At 55.6% G+C, this 27,617-nt stretch overlaps 1 protein-coding gene across 1 annotated transcript in view; it reads right to left on the minus strand.

Annotated features, from left to right (window-relative positions):
* The window catches only part of SHROOM4 (shroom family member 4), a 129,242-nt gene that overhangs the window by 45,434 nt on the left and 56,191 nt on the right, over positions 1-27,617 (minus strand). The window contains exon 2 of the mRNA XM_044682496.1: positions 16,745-16,896. Coding sequence (XP_044538431.1) covers positions 16,745-16,896 — 152 coding nt within the window. The remainder of the gene's footprint in view (positions 1-16,744; positions 16,897-27,617) is intronic.

Below are 27,617 nucleotides of genomic sequence, written 5' to 3' on the forward strand. Positions count from 1 at the left end.
CCCCCCCCCCCCCCAAGTGCTTGGTATAAATGTTGGGCTACGCCTCATCCAGGGTCTGGCACTTCGCCAACGTCGCTTGCGGCGGCAATGGTTCTCTCGGATGGTCTTGCCCCTCACCATTTTTTTCCAGCCTCACCACGGCCTTCTCCAAAACAGACACACACACACCGTCCAAGCCCACAGGAAGCATGGTAGCAAAGGACCAGAAAGGAAACAGGAAACCCGATATCCTGGTTGGAGAATTCCTCCCTCGGACTGGGGAGCAATGAAAACAATCGCATTTTCAATTCCATCTCTTTAAGAAAGACTCCAGAGAGCCGCCTTCTCTAGCCTGCCCGCCCATGGTCTCACGGGACCCTTACAGCAGTTAAGCAAGGTCGGTGCTACAGGCACCCCCCCCCCAAATACTTTTTTAGCAGATGAGGAAACTAAGGTGCGGAGAAGTAAATGAACTTGCCCAAGGCCCAAGTCACAGAGCTCTGATCTCGCGTCACAGCCACTTGGGGGTCGGAGGGGTTCGCCATTTTAATCGATAACCGCAGAAACTGGATGCTTATTAAACTTGCAGATGGCCCTGGCCCAGTTGGGATAGTGAATGTGCTGGGTGATGGAGGTGGAAGTCGAAGAAGATTACAATGAGCTCCCACAACGGGCTGCATTTAATGAGCTCCAACTGCACGGGGACGACTCTGAAGTCTTCCACTTGCTTTAAGAAATGAGTTTCGCAAGTACAAGATGGGGGCACGGCCACAGAACAGCTCGCACGCTAAAGACCCCGGGCTTTGGGCGGGCTGCAGACAGCGACGCGTTAGTGCTGCCACAGACGCTTCTGCTATCTTCCATCCGAGTCAGGCCCCGGGAGCCAGGCTGCTGGCCCTTCGGCCTCCTCCTCCTCCTCCTCCGTCAGGCTTCACTTGCTTCTGGGTGGCTCTGGTCTAGGAAGGGCCGTGAAAGAGAGCTAACGGCTCGAGAGCACCGTAAGAGTCGTAGCGTCGCGGATCTCCCGAGGGGAGGGCCTTTGGATGGGTTCTAGTTCAATGTTCTCATTTTAGGGATACAGAAACTGAGGTCCATCGAAGAGAAGAAACGTGGCCAGGGTCACGCAGGTAGTCAATGGCAGAGCCAGAATTTGAACTCAGGTCCTCTGACTCCACTGAAGCTCCCAGAGAGCATCCAAACCTAATATGGAGGAGACCAGAAGCCATGCCACATGAAGGCCAAGTGAAGGAAGTGGAAATCGTAAACCCGGAGAAGAGACAACTTAAGAAACCACCCTAGAAGAGGGCCTAGCCTTGGTGTGCTCGGCCCCGAAGGGCGCAGCGAGGGGCGATGGCAATAAGCTCCAGAGAGGCGGCTTGAGGTTTGAGGTCAAGAACACGGGCCCGACTTTGTTCGCTTTCTTTCTTTTATTTTGTTTGACTTTCCCTCCACAAAAGGATTAAGACGGGAAAATGTTTTACATGATTTTGCACAGGTAAAATCGACACGAGATTGCTTAGCCTCGCAGGGATGTACAGAGAGCATTCCAGGCTCAATATGCTTGGACTGTTTTCCATGCCGTTGGGGGGAAAAGACAATGTTTTAGAAATTACAAAAAGAACATGTGGCCAAGAGTTGCACGAAGTCACACTTCGGGTGGCTGGTGGGCAAAGAGGATGGTACAAACGGGCTCCTAAGGGATCATTGGGCAAAGAACCACACCTAAATCTTGAGGCTTTCTTTCAAGGCAGAAGAGTGGTAAGGGCTAGGCAATGTGACTTGCCCAAGGTCATGTAGCTAGGAAGGGTCTGAGGCCAAATTTGAACCCAGGACCTCCCTACTCCTAGCCCGGCACTCAATCCACTGAGCCACCTAGTTGGCGCTTTCTTAATTCTTTTTCAAACAAGCTTCCTCTGAATGTATCATGTGCCTTGATTTCTTTTTGATACAAAGCATCCTCCCTAAAGCCCAAAGTCACTCAGGGGAGAGATATGGAAACAAGTCATTCCATCGGATGACCTAGGTTCAAGTCTCGGCTCTCTTAGTAGGTGACACACTTTGATTTCCCCGTCTCCAAAGTGAAGGAGTTGGAGCACATCATTCCTGAGGTCCCTCTGAACCCTCTACTCGGGGGCTTTCCCACTTCCTTCGCTTCGCCTTCAGCTGGTATGGCTTCTGGTCCCCTTGACATCAGGAAAAACAACACGGATCTTCTGGGAGGCCCACGATGCTTAGGTTATCTCTATGTAGCCTACCTTGGAGATCCACAGGTTTTGCTTGCCCGGTGCGTATATTTTCTTCGAACGGTCTTGATTTTTTCTTTTTTTCTTCTAGATTGTCCTTCACTTCTGGGTACAGTAGCCCCCCTTATCGGTTTCTTTTTTTTAACCCCTCACCTTCCGTCCTGGAGTCAATACTGTGTGTTGGCTCCAAGGCAGAAGAGTGGTAAGGGTGGGCCATGGGGGTCAAGGGACTTGCCCAGGGTCACCCGGCTGGGAAGTATCTGAGGCCAGATTTGAACCCAGGACCTCCCATCTCTAGGCCTGACTCTCCATCCACTGAGCCACCCAGCTGCCCCCAACCCCTTATTGGTTTCTGCAGTTCTGCCACCCCCAGGCAGCCTTCCTGGCTCTTTTGCTTTCACTTTTACTTTCGCTTGGTTCACTTTCTGCCTTGTTGGCTTCTGCTTTTGGTTTCTGGTCTTTTGGTGAGGAGGCAGGAAGGCTGTGAAGCACCCAGCTGAGGGGGCCAAGAGCGGGGAGAGGGAGCGTCTAACTGGGGACTCAGTTCGCCTCTGTCTGCACTTTCCCAAAGCGGAACGAAGGGATGCCAAACAGGGCCTTGTGGCAAGCCCCTGATCATCCAGCACAGCTTGGCTGCTGCCAGGCCTTGTGCCGAGTGCTAGGGGTCTAAATGCAGGCAGGTCAGGCGGTCCCTGCCCTCAGCGGCCCAGAATTCTACAGGAGAAAGACAACAACACACTGGGCAGCTTCTGACTGCCAAGCCCCATTTGGGGAACACACAGCTTTTCCCAGGAGATCAAAATGCCCCATAACCCAGAGGGCCACTGGGAGCTTCGTGCCCGGCAGGCCCCTGCCAATGATGCCTCGAGCATGCCAGTATGAGAATATGAGATCCTATCAAGTAAGCAGGCGGCTCCTCAATCTGTCCACCAACGTTCCAATCCAGCCTCAGACACTTGGGCAAGTCACTTCCAACTCTGCTGGCCTCAGTTTCCCCCTCTGTTAAATGAGCTGGAGAGGGAAGTGGCAAGCCTCTCCAGTATCTCTGCCCAAGAAAAGCCCAAATGGGGTCCTGAAGAGTCGGACAGACACACCTCAAATGACTGGACAACAACGTGCCAGGCATCGGCGTTGAAAGCTTCCTTGTGGTCACGTCCCGGGAATGAGGGCTCGCTCCCTAAATTCATGTGGCAGAGCTCTCCACAAGGCCTCTGCCTCAACAAGGGCCAGGGGAAGGGCTCACCGGGCACGCCGGGCAGATTTATCATGGCGGGGCTCAGGAAGATCGTAAGATGGAAGCATGCCAAGGGCCACGGACCGCACCGATGAGCTCATGGAGTCATCGAAGAACCGACCTCTCAAAGGTATGGGAAATTAATGTCGGCAGCCCCGAGGATCACAGAGCTCAACTTGACTCCCATTCATGGGGTGCTCATAGAAAAAGCGCTCGCTTGCCATAAATCTGAGCGCCGCCTTGAGTCCTGCACGCCGCCAGGGTCAGACTTCATGGCAGCAGCAGGCGATGGCCACTTGGGCTCAGCAGGCCTGGGGTCAAAGGCAGCTTCGCTGAGAGATGACAAAACCCCTCAGAGGCCAAAGGCCAAAGAAAAGTCATCGCGTGAGGCCCGAGTAGCCAAGGAAGGCCGGAAAGCAGGGCTGGCTACGGCAGAGCAGCGAGAAGAGGAAAGAGGAAAGCAAGAAGTGAGCTTTGGCCACCGAGAAGGCTTTGAGATTTGGGGCCAGAAAGAACCTGAGAGGCCATCCAATCCAAAGCCTTGGTCAGGGAGGAAGTGACAGCCAAGATTTGAACCTGGGTCCTCTGACTCCACAGCTGGGGCTCTTTTTGTGTCCCACACTAGAGCCTCCTGAGGTATCACTTCCTGATTACTAGCAGTGCAATCACAAAGGGTGTTTCTCAGAAACAGCCTTATGATTCAAATGCCCACTGAGCCATCCAGCCTCTGCCCCTGGCAAAGAAGGCAGGAAGAAGGCTGGCGCTCGGCTAAATCCCAGCTCCAGTACTACGGGAGGTTTCCAGAGATCGCCTAGAGCTGAAGAAGGGGCACACATACACACCCAAACACGGGGTGCTACATCATCTGTGATCCATGATCAGTCCTGACCCTACCAGAGGAACTCTGGAAAGATCTACTGGAGAGCCCAGAGACGTGAAGCAAGGGGCAAAGGGCGGGATGCCAACAGCTGCTGGCTACTCCGGATTTAGAGGTCTGGCGGGCTGGCTTCAAATTTCAGCTCTGCCACTGATCATGTGTGTGACCTTGGGTAAGTCACTTTTCAGCTCTGAATTGGACAAACTGCTCTCCAAGTTTCCAGGCTGCCCAGCCTAGCCCGGCCTAACTTGGAGGCCAAAGGAGGAGAGGTCTAAGGCTGTCAATGGGTCTTCCTGCCTCAGTAGCAAGCCCTCAATGACATTCTTCCCTGGCCATGTTCCTCGGCTGCCAACTTTCTAGGTGAGTACAGGCACCATCGTGCCGGGCTCAAGCGGAGTCCCAAGAGGCTGCTGGCCGGAATTCTGGTCCCTGAGCACCACTGCGGGCTAAGCTCAAGAGAATGCCTGGGCCTGCCTTTCACCTGTGCCATCTACTCATTGTATGACCTTGGCCAAGTCCCCTCCCCTCTCCGGGCCCTGGGCTCCTCCTCTGCAGGATAAAAGGGTTGGCCTTAATGATCCCCAAAGGTCTTCCCTGTTGTGCTGCAGGGCCACCGCAATGCACACACGGTGGGGGTGTTCGGGCATCTGGGGAGACGGACAGATGGGACCGGGTGGCAGTGGTTAAGCAGGCCCCATCTCCAGAGGGCAGCCCGTCTTGCTGCTGCTGCTGCTGCTGCCGCCGCCGCCGCCACCGCCTCTATTACAAATCCTCTGAAGAGCCCTAGCCAAATGCAAACTCATCCCTGCGTCTCCCTGTCAGGGCCAGTGATTAATTCAAGAGGAAAGATTCAAAGGCCTTCTTTCCAAGGTGGGCCCTCTGTGCTGGAGCGCATCTGCTGGGAAGTTTAGGGGTGGGGCGAGGAGCTAGCTTTGGAGAAGGAAACTGAGGCCCAAAAAGGGAAGGGCTGGGGCCAAGGTCGCAGAGATAATAAGGAACAGAGCTGGAATTCAACTCCAAGGTCTCTGGCTCCAAGGCCAGCAGCCCCCTTCCCACTGCACCCTGGGGCCTCCCAAGTTTATTTGTAAGAATTATTTTTATTATTATTATGAGCAGCTGGTTGCCATTTTCCGTGTCTATCAAAAGCCCATTTTTTTCTAGAATGGTCAATCTGTGTAAATATAATTTCTAGAAAAAAAAAAGAAAACTGCCCAACAGGAAGGAAGTGTGCCTGACCTGGACAGGGAAAGGGGCTGACAGCTGGAGAGGGGGGTCCCAGGGGGCAGTGGGACACAGCAGGGAGAGAGGGACTAGTTGGCGGTGGGGCTCGGTAGAGACAGTGGGACCAGGAAGTGGTGAGGCCCAGCAGGGAGAGGGGGACCAGGAGGTGGTGGGACTCAGCAAGGAGGGGGGATCAGGAGGCGGTGGGGCCCAGCAGGAGGGGGAGGCCCAGGAGGCGGCAGAAGAAGGGATGGGAGGCTAAGTAGGGCTAGGCCTGAGCCTGCTTTTCTTGTTAACTACTCGACTGCCAGAGAACTGCAGGCCCCCCAAAGCGGGATGTAAAGGATGAACCCACTTAGTAAAGTGGCCCCTTCCTGGCTTCTTGTAAACAAACACCCCCAACTCGAGCGATGACCCGAAGATCTGATTCCGTCTTATTTGGAGTTGGCCGTCGTCTCGGTGGAGGTCACGCCGGAGCAGCCAGCAGAAGGGTCAAGCGAGCCTCCGCTCAGCCCTCCCCAACCCCAGCTCAGCTCATTTCAAAGCTCGGAGAGCTCCTCTCCGGGGTGAATAATCTCTATTATCTTCAAATGTCTTGCAGGGGCCCATTTTCCTCTCCATTAATCACCGTGCTGGCGCTCCTCCGGACCCTCGGCGAGCTCCGCACATCCCTCTTTAGTTGTTATGATATAACAAAGTTTCAGTGTCGTCCACGACGTTCTGTTCCATGTAAGGGGTTTGGGGAGAACTCTGGGTGTCGGGGAAGCAGCCCCGGGGAGTCCAGGGAGCCCCCCGCCCCGCACGCCCTTCCCTCTAGCGAAGCCCACGCGAGGCCGTGGGGGTGCAGTCGGGGGGGCAGCGCCGCTCCCTTCTCTGGTAGCAGTCGTGGTCTCTCCCTCCTCTCTCAAACGCAGACAAAGGGAAGGAAGAACGTTGCAGGGATGCTTGTGGCTTAGACAGAGAAGACTGAGAGCCGAGCAGCCCGGGGATGCCTCGCTGGGACGAGTCCAGAGGGTGAAAGCGGCCCACTGCCGAAGGGCTTCCGGGAGGTCCCCAGCTAGCAGTCGGGGCGAGCAGGAAAGGTACCAGACTGTACCTTAAGCCTTCGTTTTCTTTCAACGTTGTTCTAGAAGAACCGTCTCATTTACTAGTTGAACCTCCTGGGTCTCAAGTCTCATTCTTGGGACTCTCCAGCCGTGGCTCACTACTGCCTCCTGTTGGCAGCATGTCTAAATTGCAGACCCGTTTCTGGAGAGGTTAACAAAAGTGCCATCTGCAAGAAGTAAAGGCCCAAAGTGATGGCAAAGACCCCTGCTGCAGCCCCAAATACCATGCTCTGGTCTGGCAAATGTGAACCGTTTCGTATCCTGGTCTGGAAGGAACTCTCCACACCGGCTTCCTTATCAGCTCATCTTCTGTTGGGATTGGACCGTGGCACCAGGCAAGGCCAGCCATTGTGCATTTCTGATGGGCGCCCTTCCCAGGGCGGCCACCGTTCGGGGCCTGACCACCCCTTGAAGCCAGAGCGTCTGGCCGCCCCACCCTATTTGGTGCCATCTCGATGCCCGCCGTTACATCCCCGTGTTCCACTCAAGCTTTAGTCACCTGGCAAAAACGATCGCCAAGGATTTTCCAGACCCGTTGGAAAAGGAAAAGCCTCTGAGGTCACATCCAGTCCATCCCTTGGGGACCGAGCGGGGCCTCTCCTTCCATTATGTAAGGGGGTATTTTCAAGTGCATCCATTGTCCTCTGGCGGAACAGAATGATTCAGACCGTAGGATTTCCACTACTTCCCCCGAGGAGGTTGGCCGGCGATCTCAGAATTCTCCTACAAGGCCGGCTTTGGACCCCCTGCTAGTCTGTGCAGACAGCCATTTTGCTCCATTTGATCTCCTTCTCTGCCCCCTTCTCTCCGGTGCCGCCGCCTCTCCACAATCTTCGGCTGGGTGTCAGGCAGATTCCCCTCCTCCCTCTGGAAGGGTGCCCCTTTGCCGAAGCCTAGCAGAGCCCTACACGTGTCCCGTCGGAAGCTCCCTAGGCTCGGCGGCACCTGACGAGGAGTGAGGTCCCCTTCGCAGTAAGTCGGTGCCTGGCCTCTACTTGCGGCCCTCCAGCGAGGGGGAGTTCCGTCTTTCCCAAAGCACCCCGTTCCGCGCTCTGACTGTGCTGGCCGTCATCATTAGGAAATCGTTGCTGATCTCTAGCCTAATTCTTTCCCGTGACTCCCCATCGTGCCCCCTGGGGCCAAGCACCGCGGGGTACACCCCCCTCTCCTCTCGCGGCAGGATCCTGCCCTCCTAAAGCCAGGCGAGAAGCTTCCTCGGAGCATTCGGTGGGTTTGGAGCTCGTCTGCTGCTATCTGACAGTGGCACAGACGAATGTGCCCCCCTCTCGGAAGCCATTGCTTTCCCTCTCCTGGCGGTTTCCCTGCCGCCCGTCTTCAGGGGCTCTTAGACTAGCCTCACAAATCTCCATTTGACATCTTCATCGATTTGGACACCTGCATCTCCACGAGGACTCCTCCGTGGCTGAGGAGCTAACTAGGCACTGCCACATTCGACCGAGAGAGCAAACTGCGTGACAGGCACAAAATAACAACCGCAGCCATTTAGAGGGCCCTCCAAGGCTTACAAAGCACTTCGCATACACCACTGAACGGAAGCCTTCCAACAACCCCGCTAAGTAGTAAGGGAAGGACGGCTGGCTCCGGAGTCAGAAGTCTTGGGTTCAAATCCTACTTTTATCACTTCCTGTTGCCTATGAAAGCTCAGGTCTCAGTTTTCCTCATCTATAAAATGAGAGAGTAAAGCCAGACATTATTCTCCCCATTGTACAGATGAGGTAAACAACGCTAAGAAAGATGGAGCCTCTCCCCCAGGGTCACCGAGCCAGGCCCATTGTTCTGGAGAGGAGAGAAGAAGGGATGACAGTTTCCTCCGGCCTGTGAGGCGTACAGAGGTCCAGTGACTCCCACTGCTAGTTAAGTATCAGAAAGGATTGGGAAACGGGTCTCTCGGATAAAGCCACGTCCGGCACATGGCCCACTAGACCAAAAACAACCAAAACGACAAACAGTCCCTGGCCTCGGGGAGTTTCCGTTCTACCAGGTTCCCTTGAGGGCCTAAGCTTGGACCGTGTGTGAGCCCCCATCCCGAAGCTCACAGGAAAGTCCTGGAGGGCGGGCGCTGGGCCACGTTTCATTCTTGGATCCCCAATGCCCAGACCAGTACAACGTGGCTGAGCCCAAGTCCCTCTCATAGGATTGCTGGGATCCTAGCCCAGGACCTCGTCTCTGTAGAGTGGGGCCTCTCCAACGAAGCCTGTTACCATAGGGCACTCGCAAGGCCTTGGGCCAACACAGTTCCTTCACTCTAGGTAAACTGAGCACCGTCTTACAAAAGCAGATCAACAAATACACTGATCGAGCACCCGTCAAGTGCACACCACCGTGCCACGGAGGACACAGAAAGGAAATCCAGTGGCCCCTGCCCTCTGGGGGAAGAGCCGGCATCCCCAGGCTAAGCCAGTCCAGTCTATAAAGGCGACGCCAGCCATCTGCAGAGGGAAAGGGAGCTCAGAACTGAGACGAGCTGCCTTTTAGAAAAGACTCTCCAAGGGCGAAATGAAGTCAGAGGTCGGTCCAGACGTATGAAGGTGGAAAGTAACAGGAACGAGGCTAGGTGGAAGCCATGTGGAGAAGGTGTTCAGTGCCAGCCCAAGGATTTGTATTTTAGCCCGAAGGCTCTAGGGAGCCAACGCAGACTGCGGAGCACATGAGGGCCGTGATCAGCTCGTGTTCTCAACCTATCCTCTGGGGAGCTGGGTGGATGATGAATAAGCGATGGGGGAGAAATTATAAGCAGAGAGACCAACCAGAAGGCCAATGCAACGGTCCGGGTGAGAGGTGCTGTGTGCCTAAAGGAGGGCAGAGGCTATGTAAACAGAAGAGAGGATGGCGGGTTAGAATTCACAGGCTCCAGCAACTGAGTAGGCAGGCAGGGGATCAGGGGAGACTAATCTCACAATCGTCTCCATCTGAAGGCACCAGGAGAGACGCCCAGAGATGAAAGGCAGCCCCCTGCGCCCCCGAGGCTTCCTCTTTAGAGGGCCGTGATGGAAGAGGATGCTGGAAGGCCGAGGTGCAAGAGTCCAAAGCAACAAGGCCCGCAGGACGAGGGCCGGCGCCCGCCGTGTGCCTGGCACTGGGCTAAGCACTGCGGATAGAAAGGGGGGAAATGGCAGTCCGGCCATGCCCTCAAGGAACTCCCAGGCTGTCAGGGGAGAGACACCCCCCCGCAACACACACACACACACACACACACACGCACGCACGCACGCACACGCACCATATAGAGGGCCAGGAGGAAAGTGTGACCAGAGGGAAGGCACAGGGAGGAAGGGGATTTGAGAAAGGCTTCCTGCAGAGGCTGGGCTCCAAGGCAAGAGATGGCCCAGAGTCAGGGAGAGTGGGAGAGAGAGACGCAGGACTCAAGGGGGCTTTGAGGTCGGGGAAGAAGCCCAAGCAGCCACAGGAAAGAACTCTGGCCACGCCACGAAGAGGCCGGAGCACAGAGTGCTGGGAGTAAAGGAGCCCAAGGCGGGCAGGCCAGAAGGGTCACAGGGGGCACACCGGCAGCAATGGGGGCCTGACAGGGCAGCAGCAACAAGGTACAGGCGGGCCAACAGCAAGAAGGGGAGAGCAAGCAGGCTAGAAGAAATAGGGTGGGGCAGGCCAGCAGCAACAGGGGAGGAGGCCCAGTGGGAACCGGTTCTTTCTGCCTGGAGTGCTGCTTTCCCCAAGCTAAGGTAGATTCTTCAGTGCTCTGCAGTGGCACCTACTGGCCTGTGCTCTAGGATGACAAGGCCTCAGCCTCCGAACCGGACAATTCCAGATAACGGCCCTCCTTCCTCCCTTCCCTGGTAGCTGCATCTTGAGGCCCATTTCCAGACAAGCTTTTCACCCCTGCCTGGAGCATCTCCGGAAGCAGGAGGCCCCTTTTTTGAACTGACCCAGCCCTGCCTGGCCCTGCAGAATCACAGCCTGTGAGAGCTACCAGGGACCTTAGCAGCCATCTTGGCCAATACCTCTCCAGAAGGAAGCTCCTAGAGCCTCGCCCCGCTATGGCTAGAGGCCTCCGGTGAGGCCGAGCCCATCCCACCCGGGACCGGATTCTGGGGTTGGGAAGCCTTTCCTGACATCTGATCTAAATCTGCCTCTCCTAAGAGAATCAGGCGAGCCAACCTCCCTTTCCAGATCAGAATGCTGAGCCTCCCAAAGCCACACTGCATCCTACTACCACCGGCACCTCCTGAAAACTGAGGACTCGGTTAATCCCCCTACTTGTTTTGGGGAAGAGCTCACTGATGAGTCAAGTATGGATTGGGCGGCCTCCCACCCCCCAGCCCCCATGGGAGGCCCTTTTCACTTCCCATCCTCCCTCACGCTTGGAGCACTGGGAGCCTTGGGTTCAAGTCCCGGCTCCAGCTGTGAGTCACCAGGAGCTCTGAGACATAATGTCCTCGGCTGGCAAATGAGAATAATCTTATTCCAGCTCCTCCTTGTGCACCCTGTTGGCATATCCTCTTGGGCATCGCCTCCTCATTTATGTGTTTACACGCCTCCTAATGCGTATGCCCAGGGGTGAGGAGGTAGGAAGTCCTGAAACCCCCATCCTCTCCCTCATCGTGCCACACTGTTCTTGCCGACAGGATAGATGTTCCGCGCACGCGGGGACTGTTTGGGTTCTGGCTTGGAGTTTCCAGCACAGGCAGAGAGAGGGGGCCGAGCAGACGCTTCCTCTTTGGCTCTCGGGACTGGAAGCCGAGGGCCGGGGACAAAGACGGGTCTGAGCCCCGCGGAGCAGACACTGCCCTGGCCCCGCTCTCTCTGGGGCCTGCCGTGCGGGATTCCTCTCACCTTTTCCCAGGCCCTGTCTTTTGGAGGCCCGTCCCAAGCCTGATGGGTTTCCACACAGAGCCCGGGCCTTCGTTATATGATGAAACGGGCCTCCCTTTATTGTTCATAGAAACTGGGCCTTCCTAGTCCTGCCCGTGCTGTTCCTGGGCCCGTGAGCTAAAAAAAAGCAGCCAACCAGCACAACCCAGATCCAATGGGCTGCAGACAGATCACTGCCTGGAGAGGGGAGGCTGGAAATGGGGGGGTCTGCTTGAGAATAAGGAAGTAGATGGAGAGAAGCCAGCAGGACCTGGCTGGGTGTGAAAGGTTTAATTGGCCTCTCGGCGTGTCAGGTCGCCCAGGCCTTCCCGAAAGGGCTGAGAGCTGGAAGTACCCTAAAGACTAAATCCAGTAGGAGAGGAAATGAGGAGAGCCGGGAGCCTGTCATTCACAAGGTGGCACATGTCACGTCACGGGGCTTTAGCCAGGAGGAGGGGCTCTGGGCCAGGCCAGCCAGCTCAGGCAGGATCAGGAACGTCTGCAGAGAGGCCGGATCATTCTGCCCTCGGCCCCTGGCATCATCCCTGTGCCCCCGCCCCCTCTCACGGCAAATCCTGCTGCTCGGAGACCTCGGGTCCTCACTGCCTTAACAGCCTCCTCCCGGGTAGGTCCCTGCTGTGGTTGTTAAGTCATTTTTCATTTGTACCCAACTTTTCATGGCCCCATTTGGGCCTTTCTTGGCAAAGATCCTGGAGTGGTTCGCCATGTCCTTTCCAGCTCGTTTGACGGAGGAGGACCCAGAGACTTGTCCAGGGTCACACAGCCAGGAAGTGTCTGAGGCCAGACTAGAACTCGGGAAGGTGAATCTTCCCAACTCCAGGCCTGGTGCTTGCCCCCTTCCAGCTGTTGGTTATTCCTGTTGATCCTCTCTCTGGCTCGGGCAATACAGAGAACCGTTTGCATGTTGTTTCTTCTGGTGGACTGTAAGCCCCTTGAGGGCAGGGAACTGTCTTTTGCCTCTTTCGGTATCCCTAGCACTCAGCACAGTGCTTGGCGCATCATCAATGCTCCTTGACGACTGATTGACTAAAACCAGCTTTGGGCCTTGGCAAAGCAAGAGCCGGGGAGGGGATGCTGGGGGCGGGGCCTAGACAGGGAGCAGGTCAGAGATTTACACAGCACGTGCGATCGCCGTAATCAGACCAGTAGACCTCAGTGGTGTAGGCACTTAGGAAGCACCTGCTGTGTACCCCGCTCCGTCTTCCCTCGTTTCATCCAAATCCTCCTTAGCAACAACACTTGGGCGAGATGCTTTGGGCAGCTCTGTGCAAAGGGACGGTGGCACGAGTCATGATCTCCATAGGACCCGGGGCGATGGCAGGCAGCTTGGCACAGCGGGAGGAGGTCCGGCTCGGGAGTCGGCAGGTCTGACACTTCCAACTCATGCGAGTGGCCTTGGGCGATTCCCTTGCCTTCTCTTCCCCGGGCTCCCCATTGCTTCAGGAGTTCGGGACCCTTCTGACCCAGCCCTCCCCCAGAGCGGCCTCGTAGCTCTCTTTCCTGGCTTCTTTACTCCATCAGCCCAAGCCCCACCCCAGTCACTCGGCCTGTGTCTTCTGCCATCGCCCTCATCCTCTAGCAGGTAGAGAACTGGGCAAACCACTTGGCTCCTGGGGCCAAACGAGGGGCCTGGGCTAGATGATCTCTCCAGGGCCCTGCGGTGATCTGACCGCTCCTGTCCTGCACACTTTATCTCCTGCCCTGTTGGCCGAAGGATGAATTTGTCTCTGGACAGTCCCATCTCCAAACTGGGAGAGAAGTCGTGTGCTATCATGGAAAGAACTCTGAATTAGCAGTCGGAGGTTCTGGCTTCAAATCCGGCCTCTGACATTTACTCTCTGACCCCTTCTTCCCCAAATCTGGGTCTCGGTTTCCACCTCTGTGGTCCCTTCTGGCTCAAAATGTAATACCAAATGATTTCTGCCGCTGTGCTACCAGCTAGGTGACCTTGGGTAAGTCACTAAAATTCCTTAGGCCTCAGTTTGTTCATCTTTCAAATGGGAATACCAATACTTCTCCCTTACTGTTATTGTGGTAAGGAAAGAATTTAGCTTATGGGAATGTCTGAGGCTAATAATTGTTCGGAATAAACAGATGAGGACGTCCTTCCTGGTGGGTGGTGCACCCAACATGCACGGGCTAAATCCTGCCACAAGGGGGAGAGCTCAGCCCAAAATATTCATCCCTGCCAGAGCAGCCCAGAGTCTCCTCCTGGGGCAGATACTTGGGTTCATTTGTTGAATGGCAGAGGCAGCACCCACCTTGAGCCAGTTACTCCAAAGCAGACCTGAAGAAGGGCAATGAGAGGGGCAGGATGGCTCAGTGGGCAGGTTTGACAGTCAGAAAGGTCTGTGTTTGACTCTTTGCTCAGGACGCTGTGTAACCCTGGAAAAATCCCTTCTCCTCTCTGGGCCTCAGTTATCATTTCTGTAAAACGACCTCTAAGGAGCCTTTCCAATCTTTGCTCGACCCTCTCCGGTGAGGGAGGGAGGCCTCACTCCCTCCAGATCGGCCCCTTCCGAAGGTGCCTGAATGGGTCTCCCTGCTAACCCTCTTTGCTCCTTGTGGCTCTGGCCAGGGGAGCCCCCAGAACTCGCCTAATCCTGCTTCCCAATGAGGGCCTCCCACAGCACAGGCGCTTGAGGGCAGGTTCCGGCATGTGGGTGCCATCTCTAAAATGAGAGGAGTGGCCACTCCGGCACATCCAATCGCATTCCGTCTAGAGCTGGAGGCCGAAGGGCTCCCCGTTTCTAACACGACAGATTTCAAGCCTTCCTCCCCATCCACCACCTCCCACTCCACCAGTTCGCACATCGAATCCCAGAATAACACAGAGCCTCCTCAGTGAAAACAAAGCCTGGCAGCCTAGAGGGACTCGGCTAGTCTAACATTCACAGCAGAAAAACCAAGTGGATGAAAAACAGAGGTGACGCCCGCATGCCGTCCTTTGGACGGGAGCTCCAGACGGACAGGCGGGTAGGCCCGGGCCTGGGCAGGCGGAGGATAGATAGCGAGCTGGCCCATACCGGGCCAGTGCCTTCAATGACGCCCGACGCTTTAGGGAGAAAAGCGTCAAGGACATTAACCCCACCCAGAGCAAACTGGAGCTTTAGCTGAATGCCAAGAAGCCCAAATCGTTGGGTTGGGGTGTTTCTCTTACCCGTGCTGCTGTGGTGATGAGGACCAGGGGAAGGAGGAGAGCCCGACCCCTTGGGGCAGCCAGGACGATGCTGGCCAATGACCCAAAGACGGTGCGAGTATCTGAAGGAAGGCACGGGCGGCACAGTTACCCATTTTTTCCAGAAGACATGTGACTGGGAAGGAAAGGCAGGACTCGAACTGATTTCACCAGGCTCAAATGGTGGCCTGAACCTAACGTGACGGAAGCCAGATCGATCCATTTTCTGCTTGGCCCCAGATGGCAGAGCTGGGGGGGGGGGGGGGGGCGCAATGGGGAAGAGGCAGATTTCAGCTCAGTGTAAGGAAGATCTTGGGAAGAGTTCAAGCTGTCCAAACGGTGCAATGGGCTGTTGTGGGAGGCAGTGACGTGCCTTCGAGCACTTGTAAGGAACGCTGTTGGGGCCCGAGGGGGCCGAGGGCCAAATGGCCCCCGAAGGTCCTTCTCCAGGTTCCAGGACCCCACTCAGCTTCGACCCTACTTCTGAATGGGCATCTGAGGAGCCAGAACAAGAGACTGAGAATGGGCCTTCCTGGGTCACTGCAAAGCAAGACAGGTGAGGAGATGGCAAGGGGCACGAAGCCCCCTTGATGCCATGGTGAACAATAATCCCAGGGCTCTGTGCAGGGGAGAGGTGCCACACAGAGGGCCGGGGACCGATGGCCCGATTTTCCTAAAGAAGGCAAGTCAAAGGATTTTCCAAGCCACGGGTAGGAACTTGACTCGGATTCTCGGCAAAGTCCTAGAACACAGAAGCAAAGGGACAGGCTGCCTGCCGCGCAGTGGGCACAAAGCTGCTGCTTGGCATGAATATTCTCCTCGGGCTTTGGAAGCGTGCACTCTTGGGGATGACGGTACTGTGGCAGGCTGGCAAGTTCCTACTCTGGACCTGCTTCTATGGCTATAATAGCAAAACAATAAGCAGTTCCGGCCCTCAGGGAGTTGACTGTCAACATGAGGAAAGAACATTTACAAAGATAAGTCCATTCTAAAGAGGCGGAGGGGAGGGAGGAGGCCATTCCTGGCACGTGGGACACCCCGGATAAAGGTGGAGCAAATCCTGGCCTGGCTGGATCACAGATGACTTCAAACTCTAACTAATCTAAGCAAGAGTAGCCAGAGGGTGGGTGTACGGCACCCTCCATGGGCACCTGGCTCAAATGCAGGAACGGACGTCCACACAAGGGAAGAAGACGGGGCAGTTATGGGGGGGAATGAACCATAGCAGAGTCCACAGGATGAGCGCAATGCTCTCCTGAGAACAGGAAAAGAAAGGGAGGTGGCTGGGGAGTGTGGACCGAGAAGAAGAATATGACAAAACACTCAGTAGTACTGAGCTGTGAGTCCAGAAGACCTGGGTTCAAATTCTGCCTCTGATCATGGACTAATTTCACTTTCTGAGCCTCAGGCAAGTCCCTAGGATTTACCTCCTAGTCCCAGACAGGTCCCAATCCCCAACGGCAGATGGAGTGCCCAAGGCCAACCCCAGGAAAACCCCGGATCCCGAATGTACCAACCGACAAATTAGAATCCCAAGATTGGCCAAGAAATGCCAAAGTGGACCATATCTGTGCCACTGAGTCTGCAGTGCTTATACCCAAACAGAGAAAATATCCTCTGCTGAAGAAGGCAGGAAAGAACGTGGTGTCTTGGGGAAATATTGCCATGGTGGGCCATTTGAAAGAGAAAGCTCAAGGGGGCAGCTGGGTAGTTCAGTGGACCGAGAGCCAGGCCCAGAGACGGGAGGTCCTGGGTTCCAATCTGGCCTCAGACACTTCCCAGCCGTGTGACCCTGGACAAGTCACTTGACCCCCATTGCCTACCCTTACCACTCTTCTGCCTCGGAGCCAATACACAGTATTGACTCCAAGATGGAAGGTGAGGGGTTAAAAAACAGAAAGAGCGAGCTCAGGTCAGGATGGAGAATTGGCTTCTGGCTCATAGCCCTCCCCTAGCAACCCCAATTCAAGCAGAGGTATTCCTCGAATTCAAACTAGGAGCCAACCGATTGGAGATGCCCAGCGAGCAGAGCCCGGGACTCCGGGCACACCTTACCTCCTGACAATCATCTTCAAGATCCGGAAGGAACCCTTTATGAGGATGAGTGCTTCTTGGCGGGAGCCATATAATGGGGTACCATTGATATTCACCAGCTCATCTCCGATTCTCATCTTCCTGGACAGGGCAGCCTTGCCTCCATCTTCAATCTGGGATGGATGGGAAGAACAGAACATCGATATAAAACTTTGACCTCTCGTCTCCTGAAAGCGTCTGCTCTGGCACCGAAAGGGAGGCGGGACCCATGTTATTGGCCCCGTTTTACAAACAAGGAAATCGAGGCAACTTGCCAGAGGTTGCAAAGCCAAGAAATGGCTGTGCTGGGATTGGAACCCAAACCCTGTGCCTTCCAAGTCCAGTGTTTCTGCCCTGGTATCCCACGGATATTTAGATGGCCCAGCCTGCCCTGTCGCTGGGGTGGGGGTGGGCGTGGGGGCTGGCCTCAGGCAACATTTCACAGAGGAAGAGGCCTCAGCCAGAGGGCCTCCTTTAGCTACTAGAAAAGCCCCCTTGGCAAATGGTTTCCCAAAAGGGCCCAAGCAAGCCCCAGAGACCTCTCCAAGGTCCTCTCTTTTCTTTTTTGGAATTCCTTGCCAGTGCTTAGCCACTCTCCCCTGTCTGAGCAGATGTATTAGCCCAAATGGCGCCGCCGCGGGCATTTCTTCATCCCCAAGCAATCCAATTACCCACATGATAGTTATCCCCGGCAAAACTTGCTCTCAATACTTATTGATATTGTTACCTCGTCTGGCTCATTAAGCTGTTCCTTTACCAAAATGAGATCTGTTTATTCTAGCCTAGAGTAGGGTGAAAGGAAAGACCTTTTCAATCAAAGCACCTAATTAACAAGGCCGAGGGCCAAATGCCAGACTCCACTCTGCCGCCATTCACCAATGTCCCTGGGTGGGCCCAGAGCCTCCCTCCTTCTTGGGCTACCACCTCAGGAGCACCGCCCGTCTCCTCCCTCCCTCTGTGGTGAGCAGCGTCATGTGGCACCAGGCAGGCATTCAGAGCAGACAGCTAAGGATTCTCCAGAGATCCGAGCTCTAGACATCCGCAAATTGCAGGTGTACAAATTACAGGAGTTAAGTCTGGCCCTGTCAGGTCTGGGAGAGTCTGGCGGGCACGACCCCTCTGCCCAGGATCTTTGCAGTCCCCTCTTTTTTTGATCCGGTCTGTCGCCCTACATCCCAGCCCCCTCCCCAGGTTTGGGACCTTCCTAGACACGGGTTCAAATCCTGCTGATTGGTTTATTGCCGGTCCAAGCCAGTGCTGCGGGCGTACATTCATTTATACAAAGCACGCAGCAGATGGCTCCTGTCTCCAGGGGACAGGCGAGACAAACTCCTTGTACAATGAAGCCCTTCCCTCATCCTGACAGCTGGAGTCACCGCAGAGGCCCAGCCCAGCAGCCCCTGCCCTTGGCTGCCATTTTGCATCCTCCTGAGATACGGCGCTCCACATTCCCCGGGAAGGATCCTTCTGTCTGATGGGGAAGTGAAGTGCTTTGGTTCTTGCAACAGCAAATCTTCAGTGCGGTTTCCCAGCTGCACATTGTGAATTGCCGAAGGGCCCTCTAAATACAGCGGAGGGGACTAAAATGAGGCGGCGGCCCGTCCACCCGGGCCATCAGGTCCAGGGAATTCTGACGAGCCTCAGACAGGGGGCTTCTATCCAGATGCTCTTCTTCGACCGCCAAAAGCGATTCTCTTTTCTGCCAGTCGTCTTGCTCACAGAGCATCGGCCATTAAAGAATGGCGGCGGAACAATGACTGGCCAAGGACTATTTGTCTCTGAACAAGGCGAAGACACGAGCGTCTGTCCCGACAGCCCTTCAAGTTTGTAAAGCACTTTGGCTTCCTTATTCCATGTGGCGTCTCCAACAAGAGCCTCGCGAGGTCAGGAAGCTGGCATTCTTGTCGCCATTTTGCAGGTGGGAAAACAGAGGGAATTTGCCCGGGGTATCCGGAGTAGGCTCCCTGGTAACGCCAAATCCGGTGTTCTATTCCAGTAGCCTGGCGCCTGCCTCGAGAATTCCGCGAGGGAGGATCCGAGGCTCCTCACCAAAAGAAGTCCAACTTTATGATGGCCTCCCGTTAGGAACGCAGGGCTCCCGGCGCAGCATCAATGATGCCAGCCGGTCAGACCGAGCCCTCGGCAAGGGCTGGGGGTGAGGAATGGGACACGGAGACAGAGACAGAGAGGCAGAGCTCCCGATGGCCGGCTTGAATATGGAGTCTGACCCAAAATGGGCTTCTGCCGGACTCCGCATGCCCAATCTTCTCTGGCCCACTCATGACCGGGAGACTCAAAGGCAGCTGATCCTGCTCACCTGAAACCCTGGTTCTTCACAGGTGCCCAGGGATAAAACGGCCCCTCCCTCAGCTGGCCTAGAGCCCAGGGAGTAAGGCCAATTGGCTGGGCTGCCATCGTATGGGCATCTCCCCTTCCCCAAATGGGTCCAAGGGCCGCAGTGAGACAGAAGGACATCAAGTGGGAGGTGGGCGTGGCTGAGATCTAGAACCTACCACGTCAGGTCGGGTGGATTCCTGAGGTGAACGGAAACCTGCCTGCTAGCATGGAAAAAAGCCCAACTCCATGCTCCCCCCCCCCAAAGTTCCAGCCCCTCAGACATCTCTGGCCGGCTTTCTGAAGAGAGCGAGCTGGGACCCTTTACCTCTTCCCCCAAAGCCCTTCCGAATTTTAATCAAATTACCGTTCATTCAATGATCCATTAACGATTCTAGTTAGCATATTTGTTTTCAATGGAATTTATGAGCCGGGCGAGCTATATTTTTTATGAGCTGTACACACTTTATAGTCCATTGGAGGCCCTGGCGTAATCGCCGCGCGCTGCAGAGGACGAGGCCGCGAACTTGACTAGTCTCCATCCTTGGAGGGAAGGCCCTAGACTCCTGGGAGCTTTACTTTCATGACATGCCCTTGGGCCCGGGGATGACTTCTCTGAGGCTCCTCCCCCAGCAGGACCACAAAAGATCGCCCAATTGGCCCGAAGTCCAGGGTGCTGACACATGCAGACTAGCTCGACGTGGGGCACCCAGTCAACGTCCCTGTCATCCTCCCTCCCTCCCTTGAGCACAGCTGACGAGAACGGTGATCCTGGGGCGGGTCCATGAGTCTGTCGCCTCCAAAGCTGACTCTGCTGCCTCTCAAGCCCCGAGACGTTTGGCGGAAGTGTTTGTTGAGCCTCCTCGGGGAACCTTCCAAGTCGGAGGACAGGAGGAACAGTGGAAAGAGCCCGGAAGTTCCCCCAAATCACAGAAAGCGAGAGTTGGAAGGGCCTTCTCAAAGGAAGCGCCCCAATGACACACTCGAGAGGGGGTCGTCCATCCTCTCTGCCTAAAGGTCTCCCCACTAACTCGCAGGCAGCCCAGCCCACTCTGGGCCACCTTAAAGTTGTCCTCTCTACAACGTTCCCCATACTGCTGGCTCCTGGTTCTGCCTTCTGCAGCCAAGCAGGGCAACGTTCATCCCTGTCCCACCTGTCGCCCTTCAGAGACTTGAAGGCAACTCTCATGTGCCCCCCGAGCGTTCTCCTTCAAGCAGCGCTCCCTCAGAGTCAGCCAGTCTGCCCACATTCCTCCCCGAGGTAAAGCCCTCCGGCAGCACCTTATTGCCTCTAGGGAGCCGACTGGGTGGCTGCATGTTGCCACAACGATCAGAACACTAGGCCTGGAATCAGGAAGACCTGAGTTCAAATCAGGCCTTACTAGCTGTGTGACCCTGGGCAAGTCACTTAACCCTGTTTGCCTCAGTTCCTTCACCTACTTCCCGAGTTTCAAGTGAGATCATATTTATAAAAAGTGCTTAGCACAGTGTCTGGCACACAGTAGGCGCTCTATAGATGCTTGTTCCCTTCCCTTCCCTGAAAACGGCTTCGAGCAAATAATTCTTCTCTTCTAGGCCTCAGTTTCTTCATCTATCAAATAAGGAGGTTGGATGAGGTGATCTCAAAGCAACAGAAGGTTAAGCTAAAAGATGTGGAGTCCACCAGCCACCGAGATAGGTCTGTGGAGCAACTCTGGCCTGGAGAACCTGGCCAGCCTAGCTGGAAACAACACCACCACCTGGTCGGGAAGCTCAGCTGCGAGCATGGAATCCCAGAAGGTTCTGGCCACTTGCCACTGCCTCCTAAGGGGCAGGGCGGCCCTACGCACTCACTGGCTTCTCCCATATTTGCAGACACAAACGGGCATCGCGGGTGGACGTCAGGCCCAGGCCAGCGTGAGCAACCAGCAAAAGGAATTAGCCAAGACGTTCGGCGGACTCCACTTGACCGTTACTGGAAATGTACTTCCACACACATCGATTAGCCATCGTCTATGTGCGAGGCGACTCGAACTGGCTTCCTGAGAGCTTCTGTTTTAGCTAACGCCATTAGTGTCAGCTGAGGAACGAGAGTGTGTTTGAATTGCACCCACCTTACACTTCCAGAGAGCAGGAACCCAGGCTCAGTGTCTACCTAGACTTACTGACAATCACAACCCAAACGTTCAGTAACTCTTCGATTCAGGGAGCTGCTCACTGGGCTTCCCTGCTCTAGACACTAACCAGTGCCGATCAGCGTGGGGCCGATTTCTAAAGCGAAAGGCCCAGACCTTCATGCAAGTGTCTAGGACGTGGCTTCTGTCTGACCCGCCATGGAGAGCTTGACCTGTTCTTGCCTAGAAATGGCTCCCCCTGGATGGGTGGGCCCTTAGAGTTCATTTGGTCCAATCCCTTCCTTTTCCAGAGAAGGAAACTGAGGCCCAGAGAGGCTAAAGGGACTCATCTAAAGTCACACAGCCAGATAAAGGCAGACCCCTAAGCCTCCTGACTCTTATTCCAGCATAGTCTCTGACATTCCCCGGTGGTGCTTGTTCAGTCATTTCAGTCATGCCCAACGCTTCGTGGCCCTATTTGGGGTTTTCTTGGCAAAGGTACCAGAGTGGCTTGCCACTTCCTCCTCCAGCTCATTTTCCAGATGAGGGAACTGAGGCAAACCGGGCTAAGTATCTGGTCCAAGGTCGCATGGCTAGTAAGAATCGGAGGTTAGATTTGGACTCAAAATGATACATTTTCCCGACTCCAGACCCAGCAGGGTGGCCCAAGCCTGGCCAAGTGGTGGCACTAGACAAACAAGCCGTTGCTAGGACTAGTCGTTGTTTGACCAAAGAAACCAGAATCGTTAAGACAGAAGATCCTCCCGTCCCTCCTCGATACAATGACCAAGTTGGCCCAGGTGACCTCAGAGGTTATTTCTGGCTCTAGACTGGAAGGAGGCCTGGGCAGAGCTTGGCACCAGCTGGAGAAGGCAATAAAGGTTGTGAAGGAGGAAGCCAAGAGGCAGACAAGGAGAGGTGGTCAGGTAGAAGGAATGACATGAGCAAAGACATGGAGATGGGAAAGGGGCAGCGAACAAGGATCGAGTAAGCACACTTGCTATGTGCCAAGCACTGTGCTAAACTCTGGGGAAACAAAGAGAGGTAAAAGACAGTCCCTGGCCTCCAGGAGCTGCTGTTCCAGCGTGGAAGATAGGACAAGAGTCCCCACAAGGGTTCTCTGGAGGGGAAGGCATTCTGGTGACAGCGGGCAGGCCAAGTCTGGCAATACAGATGTCAAGCTGGGCTGTTCACTGTGAGCTAAGCTTGGAAGAGTAGAAGGCCAAATGAGGATGGGGGCTTTGAATGCCGAGCAAAGGCATTTCCACCCGACTCCACAGGTAGGAGAGGGTCTTTACTGGAAGGTCGTAGGCAGAAGGAAGAACTGGGGCCGAGAGCACAGAGGGGCCACGATGGGCGTGGGATGAGGCAGTGAGCGATGGTAGCCCTCCCCAAATGGGTGCCCTCCCAGCTCCAAACAGATAAACCTTCAGTCCTGAGCCAACGCAACCGGGACTCCAGGGAGGGCTACGACAAACAGATCAACAGATATCTCTCTCTCTGTGTCTCTCTGTGTCTCTCTGTGTCTCTCTCTCTCTGTCTCTGTCTCTCTCTCTCTGTCTCTGTCTCTCTCTCTCTCTCTCTCTCTCTGTCTCTCTCTGTCTCTCTCTCTCTCTCTTTCTCTCTGTCTCTCTCTCTGTCTCTCTCTCTCTGTCTCTGTCTCTGTCTCTCTCTCTGTCTCTCTCTCTCTGCAAATCTGGCAGCAGAAGGTCCTCACGATAGGAGGGAAAAGGCTGGAAGTTAGCACAGAGTTCATGCCAACTGTGTGAATGGCTGACGTGAGAGACCGGGGGGACTTTCCCACACACCACATGTGGAAACAGTTAGCTTGTCCAAGGGTCCTCCCAATTTGTCAGCGCCGTGACCTGCTCCTTCGTGCTCGCGGGAGATGATAGCCCAATAAAATCAGGCAGGGAGTTAGAGCCAACCTGGGCTAATTCTGCTTAGATGAGCAGAACCAGAAATGCCCAGGGGGGATCCATTTTCTCGTTACTCCCATTTTTCAGAGCTCATCACTGGCAAGTTCCTGACCGGGGATGTGGTCTAGTAGTCGGACCAGAAAAGTGAACTGAGGTGGGCAATAGGGCCACGCATGCCATCTTCGGTTTCCCAAAGCCACTGAGTTAGCCCTAAAAGCCTAACCATCTGCGCTTGAAAGGACGTGAGGCCACAAGGGGCCTAACACTGCCCCTTCCCGGGGGTTGGCTAACACCAGAGCGTCCCTGTAGAAGACAAACGCTTCATCTCCAGGCCCCCAAGATCAGCGGGGCAGCCATCGCCAGATAGGCAGAGCCGCCCAGAAAGGAGCCAGCAGGTCTCCTGTCACAGCAGTTGCTTAGCCCAATCAGAAAGGCCGGCTAGATGATTAATCTGGAAGCTGCGGTCCCAGGGAGGAGAGATGTGCAGCCAGCAAGCCTGAGGAACAGCAGATGGATCTCTGTCCCTTTCTGAGGCTGTCTGTCAATGGCCCGCAGAAAGAAAGCAGGCTGGCCCAAGCTTCTGGGCTCTGGCCCGAATGCTGCACACTAACTATGCTGTCAGGAGAGCCCCGTGAAACCGAGAAGGGTGGGCTTATCTCAGTGGCTTCCCCTCTGCACGTGGCTTGTATTCCCCTTTGTGCTGGGTGTCCCTGAGAATTTCATTCAAGATGCTTCAGGGGTCCTTATGAGGCAGCCAACGCCAGCAGGATTCGCTCCTAAGGACAGCTGGCCCAGTCACCACTACTGTGGCCTACACGCACCTTCTGGGTGCCCTTCTCTGTTCTCTTGGGGATCGTTATGCCCGGAGGAGCCAGGAGAAGCCAGAAAATGGCAAGTCCCCTCGCATTCTGGAGGCTGGTCCCAAAGTGGCCCCCTTCCTTAGGCCAGGGTTCCTCTCTTCCTCTCTCCCTCCTCATTCCACAGCTTCCAAAATGGCAGACGAACAGGACGTCACGGGCAGGACTGGGGGAGAGGAGGGCAAGGGAGGGAAAGCGGCTCGGTGCGTCGTCAGTCAGCATCCAGTCCCCCCCATCCCTGGCCGAGTCCCTTCCCTCTCTTGATCTCCATTGTCTCTTCTATAACACGAAGGGGCTGGACCAGATGGCCTCCAAGGTCCCTCCCAGCTCTGTCATCCTGTGACTCGGTAACCCTGGGTGAAGGCAGAGAGAGTCCCCCCGCCCCATCCCCTCGGACCCATCTCCTGAGCCAGATGCCATGTGTGTGTGTGTGTATGGCGGGGCGGGGAGGAACGGGCCAAGCTCCTCTGGGGCCTTCCCTCCATCTTAGAAGGCAAGAAAGGGCGAAGGAGGAGCTCTGCCCCCTCTGCAAGGCCTTCCCCGTGACAGAAATGTTTACTGTTTACCGAGTCAGCGGAATGTTCTGAACTTGGGAACAAAGCAGATGGCACACCTTTGTAGGACTGTCCCAGGCTTCCCCGGGGAGAGCGCAGAAATTACTCTCTCCTCCTCTGTCTCTCATTAACATGCCTTAAATAATCTACAACTCAGCTGGCTTTGCACATCGTAAAACATGAAAATGCATGCAAACCCAGGAGGCTGCAGGATGGGGATTTGTTCAGTTAATTTATTGGGGGAGAGCGGGCCCCCCACCTCCGCCCCCCAGCAGTCGGGCTTTAAATAACCATTTTCCTGAGCAACATGCAGCTGGAGTGGGGGAGGAGAGGGGAGGTGGGCATTTGGCTTTACCAGATGGCGGGAGACTCACTCCAGGGCAAAGTCTAACCGGCGTGCTTAGTCAAAGTCTTCTCTCTTGCTCTCTGCCTCTCTCTCTCCAGCCCCCCCCCCCCACCTTGTCAGCACGGCGGTTTGCGGGGGGATGGGGTCCCCTCTTCTTTTCCCCCAATTTGCTTCCCAAGGCTAGAAAGAAGAAATCTGGGTCTGAAGTGACCCATCGCCACGCACCTAACTTTGCTTGGAGGCTGGGATCGTCCCATGAGATAGCAGCCGGACGTTCTGGAAAGAGCCACCTCTGGGCTCCGAAGAAGGCCCGTCCAGAGCTGTCCCCGCCCCCACCTCCTCCCACCCTTAAGGCCACGAGAGGGGGCTCCCCCAGCCCCAGCCCAGGAACTGAAGCCAAGATGCCTGGTGGCTGCTGCCACAAAGAGCCATTCATTGGCCAACAGCCTGGCAACCAACCCCACCCCACCCCCCACTCTCTCGGGCAGCTTGGAGCAGCAATAAGCAGGATGGGGGGAAGGTGGGCTGGGGGGGCGGCGGGGGGCAGATGCTGGCCCTGCCTTTAGTTATTACCTGAGGGGCCTTGGGCAAGGCACTTTATTCCTCTCCCTGGACCTTAGTTTCCTCCCCTATAAGAGGGGGGGTTGGACTCCACGGCCTCTGAGGCCCTGCCAGCTCTCCATCTGTGATCTTCTGACCCTGGTCTCTCCCAGATGGTGCAACTGTGGGGAGAGGGACCAGGGGCGCTCGGGGGGGGGGGGACGGAGGAATCAAAGCAAGGCTCGGCTCTTGGCCCTCCTCTGAAGCTCCCAGCCCTCACCGGTCAGTTGGGGGCCTGGGCCCACAGTCCTCTGCTGGCCCTGAAGCACCTTAGCAGCCATCCTAGAAGGCTATGGTCCTTATCCCGAATGGCATGCCCTTGTCCTTGGGCGTCCCATCAAGAATCTGCTACCCTGGGAAGTCACATGCACATTCCTGTAAGCCGAGTCTTAGAGGGCTTTGGCCTACGGCCGCTCTGTTGTCTGTATCTGGAGCTGAAGACTTGGGCAGGACACCACACTGGGCACAGGGCGCTCCCTAGCCAGATCTTTTATCAAGATGTTCAAGACAGGGGGCAGCTGGGTAGCTCAGTGGATTGAGAGCCAGGCCTAGAGACGGGGGGTCCTAGGTTCAAATCCGGCCTCAGACACTTCCCAGCTGTGTGACCCTGGGCAAGTCACTTGACCCCATTGCCCACCCTTAACCACTCTTCCGCCTAGGAGCCAATACACAGAAGTTAAGGGTTTAAAAAAAAGATGTTCAAGACAGCAATTCTGGTCCTCCCTCCCTCCTTCCCTCCTCAGGCCACCTTACATTCATTCTATCTATGCAGAATTTAGGTGCCTCCAACAGAACTGGAGCTCCTCCTCGGAAGGCACAGAACCTCCCATGATGCAGTGGCCACAGGAGACATTTGAATACATACTGGCTGTATCCGAGTGTGCCAAACTGAATCAAAAACAGGTCTTGACAAACAAGTGATTTGGGTTTGGGGTCCTGCCTTTAGGTAAGTTTGCCTTCATTTGTCCCATTTTCCAGATGAGACAACTGAGGACAGAAGAGGGTGGGCCACACACAGGCACACAGTTCTTAAGTGGGAAGATGTTCTCTCTTTCATAAAGCAGCAGAGGAAACTGAACCTCGTCCTTCTTCCTTGAAAACCCACAGGGATCCTATGATCCATTACTATTCCTCCTCATGAGGAAGAGGCCTGGCTCACAAGAAAGAGGGCTGGACTTGTGACCAGAGAACCTGAGTTCAAGTCCCGCTTCTGCTTCTTGGGGGAAAACCCTCAAGCTCCCTTTTGTCCTCTGGAGAGTGAGGGAGGAAACCGGACTAGATGGCTTTGGAGGGCCCCCTCCAAAGGTCCAGATGAAGGGAAAAAGGAATTTTGGCCCCAAAGTTTCCGGCTCTCCCCTCTTTGTCCCTAGCCAAGAGGTGAATGCTTTTGGCGGGTTCGGTCAGCTAGTCCTGGGTGGGAGGTCCGGAGCAACTCCGAATCACTCCCCGCTGCCAGCTCCAATGTGCAACTTTCATTTTTAGCGCTCTCGCGTGCGCACACACACACACGCACACACACACACACACACACACACGCACACACACACACACACCCAGCTTCGGGAAGCTCATTTCATAAAAGTCTCCCAGACACAGGCACCCAGACAGCGCCTCCCCCGCCCCACCCTCCACCCCACGAACCCGAAAGGTCCCGCTGCTCCCAGCGTCTGGGAATTCAGGGCAGCCTCTGCTCTGCCTTCCTGTGCGCACTCTGTCTCACAAGGAGACCTTTCATTCCTCCAGGCCCGAGTGCTGGAGGGGCCGAGCCAGATGCTGGGGCCCAAACCAGACTGCAACTTGAGTTAGAGGGTAGCTGAGCGCTTCCCTCCCCACCCCCACCCCTCTCCATCACACGGAGGCCCACATGCGTAGGCATGCGCCCACAGGTACACGGGCACACACATGCACACGTGTACAAAGCCAAAGCCACGTCCTCTCTCGAGGCCCGCCTCTCCCTCCCCTCGAGAGCCGGCCCCTCGGAACTCGACCGGGTGCCTTCACTCGTGCCCTGCACGACTGGGCAAGAGGCAACAGGGCCGCCTTGTCGGGTCTCACCCGGATTACCTGGGGCTGCTTGGAAAGAGGAAATGACAGCAAGCTAAATGGCTCTTTGGCAATCTGCCTTGGCACCTGCACAAGGTGCTCTCTGCCC

This window comes from Gracilinanus agilis, chromosome X (genome assembly GCF_016433145.1).
Source record: "Gracilinanus agilis isolate LMUSP501 chromosome X, AgileGrace, whole genome shotgun sequence".
Lineage (NCBI taxonomy): Eukaryota > Metazoa > Chordata > Mammalia > Didelphimorphia > Didelphidae > Gracilinanus > Gracilinanus agilis.